At 36.9% G+C, this 14,146-nt stretch overlaps 1 protein-coding gene across 1 annotated transcript in view; it reads right to left on the reverse strand.

Annotated features, from left to right (window-relative positions):
• The window catches only part of HERC1 (HECT and RLD domain containing E3 ubiquitin protein ligase family member 1), a 219,291-nt gene that overhangs the window by 10,447 nt on the left and 194,698 nt on the right, over nucleotides 1–14,146 (reverse strand). The window contains 7 exon segments of the mRNA XM_043980938.1: nucleotides 950–1,088; nucleotides 4,363–4,532; nucleotides 8,594–8,696; nucleotides 9,197–9,319; nucleotides 10,265–10,420; nucleotides 12,539–12,720; nucleotides 13,724–13,862. Coding sequence (XP_043836873.1) covers nucleotides 950–1,088; nucleotides 4,363–4,532; nucleotides 8,594–8,696; nucleotides 9,197–9,319; nucleotides 10,265–10,420; nucleotides 12,539–12,720; nucleotides 13,724–13,862 — 1,012 coding nt within the window.

The following is a 14,146-nucleotide window of genomic DNA, read 5'->3' on the forward strand; positions in this document are numbered from 1 at the left end:
AGCCAGTACAGGCTGTCACACAAGAAATCTCATTTGAGTAACATTAACCAATACACTTCCATCTTTGTGAGGTATATACAAGGCCAAGACACTCCCATAGGTCCCCAGAACATATGGCCAAGAAAGGAGAGTCTAGCAATATGAAAGGGCATGGCAATGTGATAGGATACCATCATATCTTAGCCAGGGATTCCTAAGATAATTGAATAATTTGATGCCTCAATCATCTGAAGAGAGTGGTAGGTAGACTCTAAGGAATTCTTTAAAAAAAGAAAAGAAAAAGAAAAGAGATATTTCTGATAGTTCCTGTTCTACACTAAGACGTGTTGATACTAGTTTGAACTGCTTGCCCAGTATATCAAACCACAGCAAGTCTCCATGTATCAAACTAGCCTAATGCAATTACCACATGGCTTCATTAACTTTTATGCTTGGGGCAGCTAGGTGGCGCAGTGGATAGAGCACTGGCCCTGGAGTCAGGAGTACCTGAGTTCAAATCCGGCCTCAGACACTTAACACTTACTAGCTGTGTGACCCTGGGCAAGTCACTTAACCCCAACTGTCTCACTAAAAACAAAAACAAAAAAACAAAACAAAAAAAAACCTTTTATGCTCTTCATCCCTTGAGAGAGAAAAACAACAGTCATTAGAAAGCTCCATTCTTTATTTCATTAAAACAAAAAATGCTTTTATATATGCTGATAAAAATTTGATCTTCTTTGATTCTTAGAAATGTCATTTCTTTCACTGGGCAAGAAAGAGCTTTATAGATATGCTACCTTGAAAAATTCATATTGTGAGATTTGCAGTGTTAGTTTCATGAAGACTGCTTAACAGCTTGGGTAAAATTTTATTAAATCAGAATGATTACTTGATGCCATTCAAAACTGAAAAGGAAACCAATCTGTCAATGGAAAAAAAAAAAAGAAAGAACTACTGTATTCTTTACCTGGTGCTCTTGGTGGAACAGGTGAAGCAGTCCAGGCAGCACTATGACAACGGCCAGCTGAAATCTGTCGAATATTCTTCCCCTGAAGAATTGTTATTAGAGTTGGTTCTCGAACATGGTTAGTGTGGCCCAGTCCAAGCTGGTAATTGATGAAAGCAGAATGAATTAGAGAGGAAACAAAGATTATGAAATATGATTAAAATGAGAAAAGTTATTAACATTTCTAATCACTAATATCAGAAGAACAAACATAATTATGTTTCTTTCATGAAGCCCACTTCCACAAGCTTAGACTGCCAGTCTCCTTAAAAGTCATCTGGAAAGAGCTTGTTTCACTTAGCTTTATTATCACTCCCAACCTTGCAGATGAAACACTCAATGGCCTCCAGTTCAAAAGAGGGAAATGAATTCTTTGAAAGAAAACAAAGTTGCCCACGTAATCAAATAAATGATCTCTAATTCTTGCACTGAGAACATACTCGAATAAGCAAATTCATGCACTGTTGATTTTATCTTGAGAGTTAAACTGGAACAGCAAGTGTTTCACCCACTGAACATCTCCATATTGGAAAGGAGAAACATAACAAGTTCCTACAGGTGGCTCTCACTGTCTACTTTTTTCCACTAAAAAGCAAGAGCAAACCTCTATTTGTGGGTTAAAAACAGAGGGGAAATAATAATGGTAACTTTATTTATATAGCACTTCAAGGGTTGAAAAGGACTTTTCATGACAACCCTTTGAGGTATAACAGAAATACGATCATCCACACTTAAAAAAGAAATGACAATTTTGCGGTGATTTTTTTGGACAAACATGTTATCATTAACAGCCAACAAGGCATTCTTCTGGCCATCCTTAACCTGAATACAAGAACCTTCCCTATCAAAGAGTATGATAAATCATCCTAAGTATCGTAGGACCATAGAATCATAGATCTAAAACTGAAAGGGACCTCAGAGGACATCCAATTCAATTCCTCATTTTACACATGAAGAAATTAAGGTCTAGGGAGGTAAGGGGACTTGGCCAAGGCAATGTGAGTAGTAAGCCTCAAAGGCAGGTCATAAACCTAGGTCCTCTAAATATAGATTCAGTGCTCCTTCTACCACACCACACTGACTATAATCAGGAGACAGGCATGTTATTATTGTTGTTCAGTTGCTATATTATTGTATCAGTTGTTTTCAGTCATGTCCGATTCTGGGACCCCATTTGGAGTTTTCTTGGCAAAGGTACTAGACTGGTTGGTCATTTCCTTCTCCAGCTCATATTACAGATGAGGAAACTGAGGCAACAGGGCAAAGTGACTTGCCCAGGGTCACAAAGTTGGTAAGTGTCTGAGGCCAGATTTGAACTCAGGAAGATGGGTCTTTTTGATTCCAGGCCTGGCACTTTATCCACTATGCTATCTAGTTGCCTCTGTGTCCTACCACATTGACTAATAAGGACATAGGCATAGAGAGTCATATATTTAAAGTTGAAAAGGACCTCAGATATCATCTAGTCCAACTCTCTCATTTTACAGATATGGAAACTGAGGTTCGGAGAGGTTGACTTCCCCAAGGCATACAGGTAATAAGTGATAACGTCTGGATTTGGTTCAATTCGGCATTGCTGCATTGTACTGCCTTCAAAAGCTGCCTGGAGCACTAAAGTTTAAGTGACTTGCCCATGGTCCCAGAGCCAGGTTATTCCTCTGGTCTCTCTAAACCAAGGATCTACACTTTGACTGGATGGAAGAATAAGGGTATAATTCAGTGATGAGGACTGATAGAGAACCCTGGACAGTAACTCAGGGAGTTGTCAATGAGGGCAGCACCACCTATTCGTGCTTGCAACCTCAGATTGTTGCAGCTAATGTGACTTTTTCCTTTCAAGGCTATTTTAAACAGATCTTTATTTTAAAAAGTGGCACAACCTAATGTAACATGCCTCAGACCCTGTACTGTCCAAGAAACGAATAGCCCTGTCCTTGAACATCTCTCTATCACATAAATGTTTCATTTATAACCCATTTAACTTTAACCCAAGCCCTCGAAGAGGGAGAAATGATAAATTATTGGGTTTTAAGAAAACAAAAAGTAGTGTTTAATGACTATATTCAATTAACAAGTTTTTAAAAAAATAACTTTTCCCTTTCTTTCATCAATACCTTAATATAATGTTCATTCGTTATGCCTTACACAGTATAGTATAGGGATAAAAGAGAAGTAAATGTTACTCCTCTATTGTGTATTTTTACATTATGGATAAAGTTTATATCATACAATGCTTACAATAAGGAAGAACAATTAGAATTACAGGATTTCAGATTTAGAAGAGACTTCAGAAGTCATCTAGTCTAACTTTTAATTGAACAGAAAACAAATGTGTCAACCCACATCTGAATAATAATTCCCTCTAAGATTTATCCAACACTTGGTTAGCCTTTGCTTAAAGGTCTTCAGTGAGGGGACTCCACTACCAACCAGAGGCACATGATTTCACATTTGGATAGCTCTAATTGAAAGGAAGTTTCTCTTTATATCATGCCTAAATTTGCTTCTTGGAAATTTTCAAACTATTACTCGTAGCTCTGCCTTCTCACTGGAGGTTACTGAGGGGAGTGAGACTTGAACAGTCCTGGACTTTAAAAAAGATCAATTGGGGCAGCTAGGTGGTGCAGTGGATAGAGCACCGGCCCTGGATTCAGGAGGATCTGAGTTCAAATCCGGCCTCAGACACTTGACACTTACTAGCTGTGTGACCCTGAGCAAGTCACTTAATCCCAATTTACTCTCCCCCCAAGATCAATTTCACAGCTAAGTGGAGAATGGACTAGACATTGAATCAAAAATCTACTTCTCTGTAATTTACATTACTTGTTCCTATGTTTTCCTTCTACAACCAAGCAGGCAAAGTCCAATCCATCTTCAATTTTATAGTATCTTGTCCCCCCTAAGTCTTCTATACTACAGACTAAATATCTCAATTGATCCCCTTCTGATAGAATTCTGAGGCCTTTCATCATCCAATGTGCCCTCTTCTGTTCAGGTCTCAGTTTATCAAGGTCCTTCCTAAAATTGTGGTACACAAGACATACATTACTACAGATGTGGTCAGAATAGAACACTATTACATCTCATTCTGAAGGAGCCTGCAGTTTTTAAAAGAATACCAATGTAAATGCTGAAATCTTTAAGATCGCTATGGGGAATGGGGCAAAAAGGAAATCTGAGTTAGGTACTGAACTATTAGAGAAAAGAAAATAGTACATCACTTTTGGAGAAGCAACAGAGAAAAAATAAATAAAATGTTTTTAAAAGGAGGCAAGAAGAAAATTAGTAGATCCAATAGATGTCCACTACCTAACCCTTTAATAAATGTTCTACAATTTTGCAAGCAAAGAACCAGACAAAAAAGATCAATGTACCTGTCCTTCTGAATTACTGCCCCAGGCATACACATCTCCAGTTGATGTTAAAGCAAGTGTATGTTCGGCTCCTACTGCTACATCCTCAATAACAACTCCAGCCAGGACTGGAATCTGCTGTGGTCGGTTGTGATTTCGAGCACGCCCTTCTGGCAAGCCTATCAAACGGTCTGTAACACCCCAAAAAGCAAACATTTAATAGTACAACACATCTCTTGAGTTTTTTTTTTAAATTCATTTTGTATATATATATGAGAAAAATTAGGGGAAGAGATGACTGGTTAGGCAGATGGAATATGAACACCACATACTTTATCTTGCACTAATGGCAGTCACTGCACTTTAACCAAACCAGATGACTTATGTCCCTTAAGCACGGCCTATGCTTTTCTGCATTTCAGTACACTGCTACCTATGTCTCTTGCCCCTGCCAATCTCTGCCTGATGACATCCCAACTTATTAAAAAAAAAAAAAAGCCTAAGTGACAAATTTCCCCCAAGTCTTATCCTGGTGCTTGAACTAAATTGAGATCATCCGCCTTCATGCTATTATATACTTCTCTTACACACAGATTTTAAGTAGTTTTAGTAGTACCTGGGTACATATCTTACCTTCCCTACCTAGACTAAGATCCCCTTGAAGGCAAGAGCTATACCTTACTTATCTTTAATTTCTCCTAGCACCTGAGCATACAATGAAGGTACTTAATAAGTGTTTGTGGAGGGAAAGGAAGGGAAGGGAAAGAAGAACATAATTCTTGTGAAATAGTCTGCCTTTTTGTTTTTGTTTTTCAGGGCAATGAGGGTTAAGTGACTTGCCTGGAGTCACACAGCTAGTAAGTGTCAAGTATCTGAGGCTGGATTTGAACTCAGGTCCTCCTGAATCCAGGGCTGGTGCTTTATCCACTGTGCCACCTAGATGCCCCCCAAATAGTCTGCCTTTTAAAAAATGCTAGTTGGCTTATAAAAAATCTTAGCCTTGATCCAAATCCTGTAACTGTTAGACTAGATTCCATAGATAAACTAAGATATTCTTCCACTTTCACCTCTTTTTTTCTGATTATACTTTTATGTAATATAGAACTTTCAGTTAATCTAAAAAAAATGTGAATATAAGGTAAATTGTACTATGTGGCCCTTCTTCTACAATCTTTTTTTTTTTTTAACCTGTAATTTCATTGGTATAGGAAACTCCCTTTGCACCTTCTGTGAAATTTAGGCCACACTTTGAGAGTAGAGTAGGACAATTAGAGGTTAAATGATTTGCCCAAGGTCATAGAGCTAGTACAGATTAGAGGCAGAACTTGAATCCAGATCTCTTGGCTCCAGGTCTACATTTTTTTGTTAGTAAATACACATTTATTAAGTGCCTACTATGTTGTGAGGCATTGCCCTAAGTATGGGAGATGTAAAAAGAGAACTAGAAAATGCACCAGCCCAAATTCTGATGGGAGAAATCCCCCAAAACATAACAGTATGTCCTCTGGAGACAGATGAGGTCTGCTAACACAGGATATGTGGCCAGAGCAGGAGTATGCTGCTTTCAGAGCACTGCTGTGCTCAAGGAGAGGCTGAGCACAGGGCAGGAGGAAGTGCCAGACCCAGACTGAGGCTGTGGGAGGAGACAGGTGCCAAATGGCAGTTTTGCTGCCTACTACCCAGTTCCAGGTCACAGATCTGGTACAAAGTGAAAAGAGGACCCACAGAGGGGAGTGGCATCCCAGGGGAGGGAGGTCTTGGGCTTTTGTGTGTAGAAAGGAGGAAATTCAGAAGCCAGTAGCAGCAGCTGCATCGGTTTGGCTCAGACCCCACGAACAAAGCAGGGTCTCACTTCTAGCATCTAGCTCAGCTTGCAGAGAAATAATCAAGGCAGGAATCCCAAACCAAAGGGAAGTCTACAACTCTTGCCATTCTAAATCAACAGAGCTTTCCATCTAGCTGAAAAGGGCAGAGTCCAGCAACAGGCTACTCTTGCTCAGATCCAAACCCAGGTCAGGAATTGGCAGCAATCAAACTCTGCCTTGGATCAGACCACTCTGGAAGCACTGAAAGCTTGCAGGTCCCCAGCCTGTCCCTGAGATCCTAGAGTAACACAATACTCAATACACTAAGAAAGAAGCAATAGGACCAGCCCAGAAGTGTGACAGAGCCCAATGCTAACATCAAGGCCAAAGTCAGGAGGAAAGGGCAAACAAAAAAAGAACCCTACCACAATGAGCTATTATGGTGGGAGGGACCTTCAAAACAAAAACCCAGAAGAGAATGACTAAAACATCTATAAGCAGTGCCTCAGAGAAAAACACAGCTTGGGCACAAATTAACTAGAATTCCTAGAAGAGATAAAGAAAGAGTTTAAAAAGTTTTTACAAATGGAATGAGAGCACTTGAGGAAAAAAAGTGGCAAAGAAATAAAAGCCATGTAAGAAAGAACTGGAAAGGAAATTAACAACTTGGTATATTATTATGTCTCTCACAAAACCTTGCTCAAGCAACAAACTCCCTGTAAATTACAAAGGACTAAATATAAACCAATAACTTCATGAGGCAATAAATAATAAAATAAAGTCTAAAGGCTGAAAAAAGGGAAAACATCTCAATAGAAAAAACAACTGATATGGAAAACAGATCGAAAAGAAAAATTTAAGAATCATTGGACCATCTGACTACTTTGACCAATAAAAGAGCCTAAACATCATGTAAGAGATCTCTCTATATCTTTCACAACCAGAGGGCAGCACAGAACCAAAAAGAATATATTGGTTATATCTTGAAAGAAACCCCAAACTGAAAACTCCTAGAAATATTCATACACCAAATCCAGAGCTTCTAGGTCAAAGAAAAATGCTGCAAATAGCTAGAAAGAAAGAATTCAAGTGCCCAGGAGTCACAATGAAGATCACACATGATTTAGCAGTCACAACTATAAAGAAGCAGAGAACTTGAAATATGATATTCCAGAAGGATATGGGTTTGCAGCCAAGAAAATCTTATTCAGCAAAACCCAGTATAATTCTACAGGGGATAAAATGAACCTTTAATTAAATAGAAAATGTCCACATATTTCTCATGAAAAGACCAGAGCTGCAAAGAAACTTTGAAGTTTAAACATAGGTGTGAAGGGAAACATAAAAACATAAACATAAATGAACAATGAATGATAAAGAACGAAACAAGGATACTCTGCCTATATTCAAATATGGGGAGATGATACACGTCTTTTCTGAACCCCATCATTATCAGGGTTGACAGAGGGAGTTCAATTAGACATGGCCTGAGAGTGATTCTGTTGTGTCTTGATTACCTTAAGAAAGAATGGAAAGAGAGGGGAAGAGGAACTGCTTGGGGGAAGGGAAAGAAAGGTTAGGATAAATGATCTCATATAATTAGAGTGCATAACACAAAGAGAAGGGAGTGGGTGAAAGAAATTAGCTAAACAGGTCAAAAGAAAACACACACACACCCACACACAGAGAAACACATTTTATTCAAAAGGGAAATAGTTGGGAAAGGGAAGAAATGAGAGAAGGGGAATCCGAGGGAGGGCAGATGAAGGGAGGGATTGGTCTTAAGCAAAACAAACTCTAAGAATGTACAAAAATATTTCTAGTTCTTTTTGAGGTGGCAAAGATGGAAATCTGAGGGTATGTCTATAAACTGGGGAATGGAAGATCAAGTTATGGTATATAAATATGATGGAATACTATTGTGCTTATCAACAAAATGACCAAAGAGGATTCCAGAAGAATCCTAATGATGAAACATGATACCTACCTCCTGACAGAGAAGTGAAGGGCTCAGAGCAGAATGAAACAGTTTTTTGGACATGGCCAATGTAGAAATTTGTTTTGAATTACTATCTGTGTTTGTAATGGGTTTTGTTTTTCTTATGAGGGTAAGAAGACAGATCTTGATGGATTAAAAATATGAACAATAATTGAATAACACAAAAGAAGTTACTGAAATATATGAAAAACTATAAACTATTAAAATATGTGGCCTACAGCCATATGTACAAATGGATATATATAAAATAAATGCTACATAGAAAAAGACAAAACTATATGTACCCACTGATTGCAACTCCATAAAAACATACAGCCAGTAATGAAGACAGAAAGGGAATTAGAAATTAATATTCTCTAGATGCACCTTCCCCATCTTCCACCCCACTAGACTCCTACACTCTTTGTTAACTTGTTCAAACTGATTTTTAAAAATAAAGATTCCTTACCCTGTCCAAAAGTATACACATGACCATCCTTTGTCAATGCAACAGAAAACTGTGTGCCACAAGCAACTTTTTTGATTCCAATTCCACAAAGAACATCTACTTTCTGTAAAAGTAAAACTATAGTTATACACATACATTTTAAGGGGAAAAAGACCTATGCTATTTCCTAACTTTAACACATACATATTATTAAAATAAAATCTCATTTTACGATAAAATTATTAGGTGGTGGGGGTAGAGTTAACTGGCTTGCCCTGGGTCATACAGTTTTTTCAGGCTGCTACCAATTTTACTATAAAGTAACAAAAGAGAAGGGTTTCTTAAAGTATGCTTATGATTTCATTGTTGGAAGCTCCTTCTTTGAATGCAGGTCAGCACCTTCTCCGAAACTTGCAGGCCAAGAGAGATGAAATGGATTTGCCCAGGGTCATAGATCCAGTGTCTTCCACAGACAGGAATAGAACTCTGTTTTTCCTGACTGTAAGGCTAATTCTCTAGCCAACACCATGCTTTCTTTCATAAAACAATATTAATTAAAAATAAAATGGTACATAGTCAAAATGTTTAAAGATTATGAAAAACAGGAAGATCAAGAGAATTAACCTGTGGTGAAGACTTTGCAGTAGAATTACCCAAGCCAAGTTTTCCATAATCTCCATCTCCAAAAGCCCACACCATTGAACCATCTGCAGACACAGCTAGGGTATGATTTAATCCACAAGCCACCTATTGAAAGAACATTCAGTAGGCTTACCAAAACATCACAAAACAAATTTCCACATGTTTGAAATCCTTTATTCCCACCTCCCCAATTCTAAAATATTTTTCTTCACTCTCTCCTAGAATAGCAGTACAAAAGCTACTTATAAGTTATTAGCGGTAATGCATCAATAGTTCTCAGTTCCTAATGTTAGAACAGAATTAAGAACCAAACCATATCTGGTGCTACCTAAAAGTTACATCCTTGATAACAATGATACTTGGCCTTAGCTAGCAATCCAAGAACTTAATAATTAGGAAAAGGTTTGTATGTACACCATGCCTTAAAAATACTCAATAACTACTAGACAATCTTATGTAACAATCCACATGTAGGCTAATATTTCTCTCTCTCTTAACTTCTTTGGCTCTAAGAGGGTACTTATACTCTCTACATGTCAGGAAGAGATCCTTGGTCCCCTAACAGCAACCTCTACATTCTTACCACAACGCATATATAATTATTATTTAAGAGCCAAAATAATTATTATCCTGCAAAAGGACAACTGAAATAAAGTTTCCAAATGATAATCAAAATTTTTCTCCTTTCTAACTCAGCACAGAACATAGATACATCCAGGATGATCTACTGTTGAAGGTTAGAAAAGAAGAGGGCCATTTTATATTTTATATTTTGCCATCTTACAATAAAGGCATGTGTTAATATTTAAATTTTCACATTAGAAAAAAAATTCGATGTAGCAATGAATTAAAAAAACACTCCGTAACTGGAAAATAATAAAATACTTTCATAATTAAAAAAAAAACACTCCAAAAACCAGAAAAAAAGGATGAAGAAGTGAACCTGCAATACAACTAACTAGCATGATCTTAAGGATGGGGTGCATAAATGAACACTGAAGAGACAAGAAATCGTTAGCAGATGCACTGTTGGACAGACTCCTTCCATACTTGTCCAATTTGGTATCCCTCTAATGCTGTCACTCTCTCCGGAAGTTTTTTATTAGAAGTGTTTCCAAGGCCCAAACGACCATAGTCACCATTCCCAAACGTAAAAAGCTTGCCATCTGATGTCACCACTGCTGAGTGTTTAAAGCCACATGACATCTGAAGTTTAAAACAAAACAAAACATATTTTAAAAAACTTCATTAGTATAATTAGCAGCCTTAATTAATACACATATTTTAAAACAATTTAAAAAGTTTAATTAATTAATTCAAAAATCATTTTATGACTATTAAATCACATTTATACACATGCCTACAATTTAGCATGTACTTTTCCTCACAACTCTGTGAGGATGGTAGTGTAAATATTAACATCCTCATCTGATAGGTGAAGAAGACACAATTTGGTGGTATAGCAAAACGCAGCAATGGAATTCGAAGCCGATTTGAGGTCCTCTGACTCAATCTAACACTCTTTTCCACAATCATGGAAACTAAGTATTCAATCTAGGGACCTGAATACTAGTTTATTCCACCTTTATGTTTCTTCCACATGAAGGTCAAGCTGAAGGCTAAACTAAGTGTGAGTTTCTTTTAAAAAGCTAACTGTGGACTGGACAACTGTTTGGCTTTCAAGAAGTCTTTTATTTTATACATTAACTTCAGCTCAGCAAATAATAACAGCCTGAAATTCAAAGTTACCATATTTCTAGTCCAAATATTCATTATCAAAAGTGGTGCAACACCTCCTCACACTGAACTCAATTCCATTTCACAGTAAAACCATTTATATGAGAAAGAAACTAAGTTTGTCTTGATTGCATTTGATCACTGAGCTGAAATAACCAAAATTCATTTCCTATTTAAAAATCTTCTATTATATAGTATTATATGTACTTAATATATAAAGTTATTTTTTCTCCAATTACATATTGTGAGAAAATAATTATTAATAATGGATTTCTAGGAGAAACCCAGACATTAGTTTTAGCAACTCCCTCCCCTTCACACCAGAAACTAGCTTTCAGCTTAACAAAAAGGAATGCAGATTGATTCTTTTGATTAGGTAGGGGAAGAAGCACACTTAGATCTTTGGAATTTGATCTCTAGGCCACCTCCCAAGTCATGTCAATCAATGGAGCTTAGACCAAAAGGAAGATAAAAATCTTGCTCTCCCTCTAGCTGCTAGCTCTCTTGGCTCAATAGCTAGGTATGTAATTGCTTAGGCCAGTAAGCCTGTGAGTGGGGAAGACAGGGAGACAGGCAGTCAATACTTTAATAATATGTGATATTAATTAATAATAAATGTTTACTGCTAAAACTGGTACAATAGTCATTAAGATATAAGATATAATTTAGTAATACTTTTAGAAAACCCAGCCTAGTCCCCCAATAATTTAAATAACTCAATGTTAAAACCATTTTTTTTGTGTGGTTTTTTTTTTTTTTTTGGTGGGGCAATGGGACTTAAGTGACTTGCCCAGGGTCACACAGCTAGTAAATGTCAAGTGTTTGAGGCCAGATTTGAACTCAGGTACTCCTGAATCCAGGGTCGGTGCTTTATCCATTGCGCCACCTAGCTGCTCCGTTAAAACCATTTTTTAACATTTGTGGGGGGGTTTTTTTTGTTTTTTTTTTTTAAAGTTTTGAGTTCTAAATTCCATCTTTCTCTCCTTCCTCCTACTCTCCATTCCCTGAGATGGTAAGCAATCAGATATAGGTTATACATGTGTAATCAAGTAAAACATTTCCATGTTAATCACTTAGTACAAGGCTTGAATTAAAAAAAAAATGAAAGTGAAAAATAGCATGCTTCAGTCTATATTCAGACAATATCAATTCTAATTCATTTATTTTTGACCTTTTATAATGTTTCCTATATTTTCTGTGAAGCAACTAATTTGTTTACATTTAAAGAATGAATGAGAGGGACAGCTAGATGGCACAGTGGTTAAAGCACCAGGACTGGATTCAGGAGTACCTGAGTTCAAATCCAGCCTCAGACACTTGACACTAGCTGTGTGACACTGGGCAAGTCACTTAACCCTCATTGCCCCGCAAAAAAAAAAACACAAAAAACAAAAAACAAGAATGAATGAGATGGCGCAGTGGATAAGCACAGGCCCTGGATTCAGGAGTACCTGAGTTCAAATCCGGCCTCAGACACTTACTAGCTGTGTGACCCTGGGCAAGTCACTTAACCCGAATTACCTCACCAAAAAAACAAAAACAACAACAACAAAAATAAATAAAGAATGAATGATAAATTCTCTTAACCTGAATCACTTCCTCTCCTTGCAAAGCCTCTATTTGCCTAGGTCGGCGTTGCCGGTCACTGTTCCCATGGCCGAGCTTGCCATAGTCTCCATCTCCCCAGCTGAAGACCTCACCACTTTCAGTTAAGGCCATGGAATGTCCATCAGAGCCACAAGAAGTTACTAGTTGTGTTACCACAAAGCCTACAAAAAAAAAAAGAAAAAAAAGGTAGCAATGCTATATAAAAATTTTTCTATTCATCTCTATCAGTTCTAAACTCTGTGCAGCCACAACATACTTGTCATAACAAATTCAAAGCATAACTAAGTTCTCTAAAAATATCCATAATGGCTTACTTATTTTAAAAATAAAATTTCCTTATTTATCTAGCAAAACTGTAGTTAGTTGTTGAAAAGAACCATCGCAAAGCTTAAGATAGAATAAATCCTATAAAATTAGAAGTTGTCTATTTTCTAGTTGTGATTCATATACTTTTATTTTTAGAAAATGTTCACTTTTACATTTCTAAAATTAAAAACAAGAGCTAGTCATTCCTTCAGGGAATTATTTGTTGATGTTTTTTCTTCTGGTAAAAACTCCCTCTGACAGAGAGGCGCTGCTCTGAAATCCTTTAACATGACTTTCTATTATCATGTGCAAACTATTTTGTTTTTAAATGAAATACATGTAAAATTATAGCAATGTCATTAAGGTAATTATGATTTATGCATTTAATTTGGGGGGGGGGGCAATGAGTGTTAAGTGACTTGCCCAGGGTCACACAGCTAGTAAGTGTCAAGTGTATGAGGCCACATTTGAACTCAGGTCCACCTGAATCCAGGGCTGGTACTTTATCCACTGTGCCACCTAGCTGACCCCTTATTTATGCATCTTCCAAGCATTTGATTATATTCTTCAGTGGCTCACAATGATATTTATAAGTTCCACAGATACTAACATTACTTAATAATTAACTTCAGAAACAATACTGCTAAAATGTAGCAATTAAAGCTGTATCCATGCATCTACCACATGCAAGAAAGAATTCAATATCTAGTTATTCATTTAAATTTATGTGAAAATGCTATACACACACATATATATCACATAAATGCATATATAGACCTTTGGATTTAATTTCATCTATCAATTAACTCCCAGAAAGTTTTGATGAAATCTACATTTTCAATTGAAAAAAAATGTAACCTTGTAATGCTGAAATAACTGTCAATACATGAAGGTCATCTGAATTGCCCTGTCCCAATCTGCCATAACTTCCTTCCCCACAAGCCAATACTGTGCCATTGGCCTGGATAACAAAGGTGCAATTCTGTCCACAAATGACCTGGAATTAAAAATACACATACAAATTTATTATATAAACATATACACATACTTAGGAGTCACACTTTAAATTTCTGTTAATATATAAGCTTTAAAATTACAACATGCTAAACAGTACTCTCTCAGGCTTGATATAAAGCTACCCGATCCTCAATCTTGAAGTTAAAGTAGCCATTTCTCCCTGACCATTACAATCCTGCTAGTTTATTAAGATGGCTATGAAAATAGCTTAACTCTTCCAGAGTTTTGTGAGATCCTGGATAACTTTGTTAGGAAAGAGAAGGT

Source organism: Dromiciops gliroides, chromosome 2, assembly GCF_019393635.1.
Source record: "Dromiciops gliroides isolate mDroGli1 chromosome 2, mDroGli1.pri, whole genome shotgun sequence".
NCBI classification, from domain to species: Eukaryota; Metazoa; Chordata; class Mammalia; order Microbiotheria; family Microbiotheriidae; genus Dromiciops; species Dromiciops gliroides.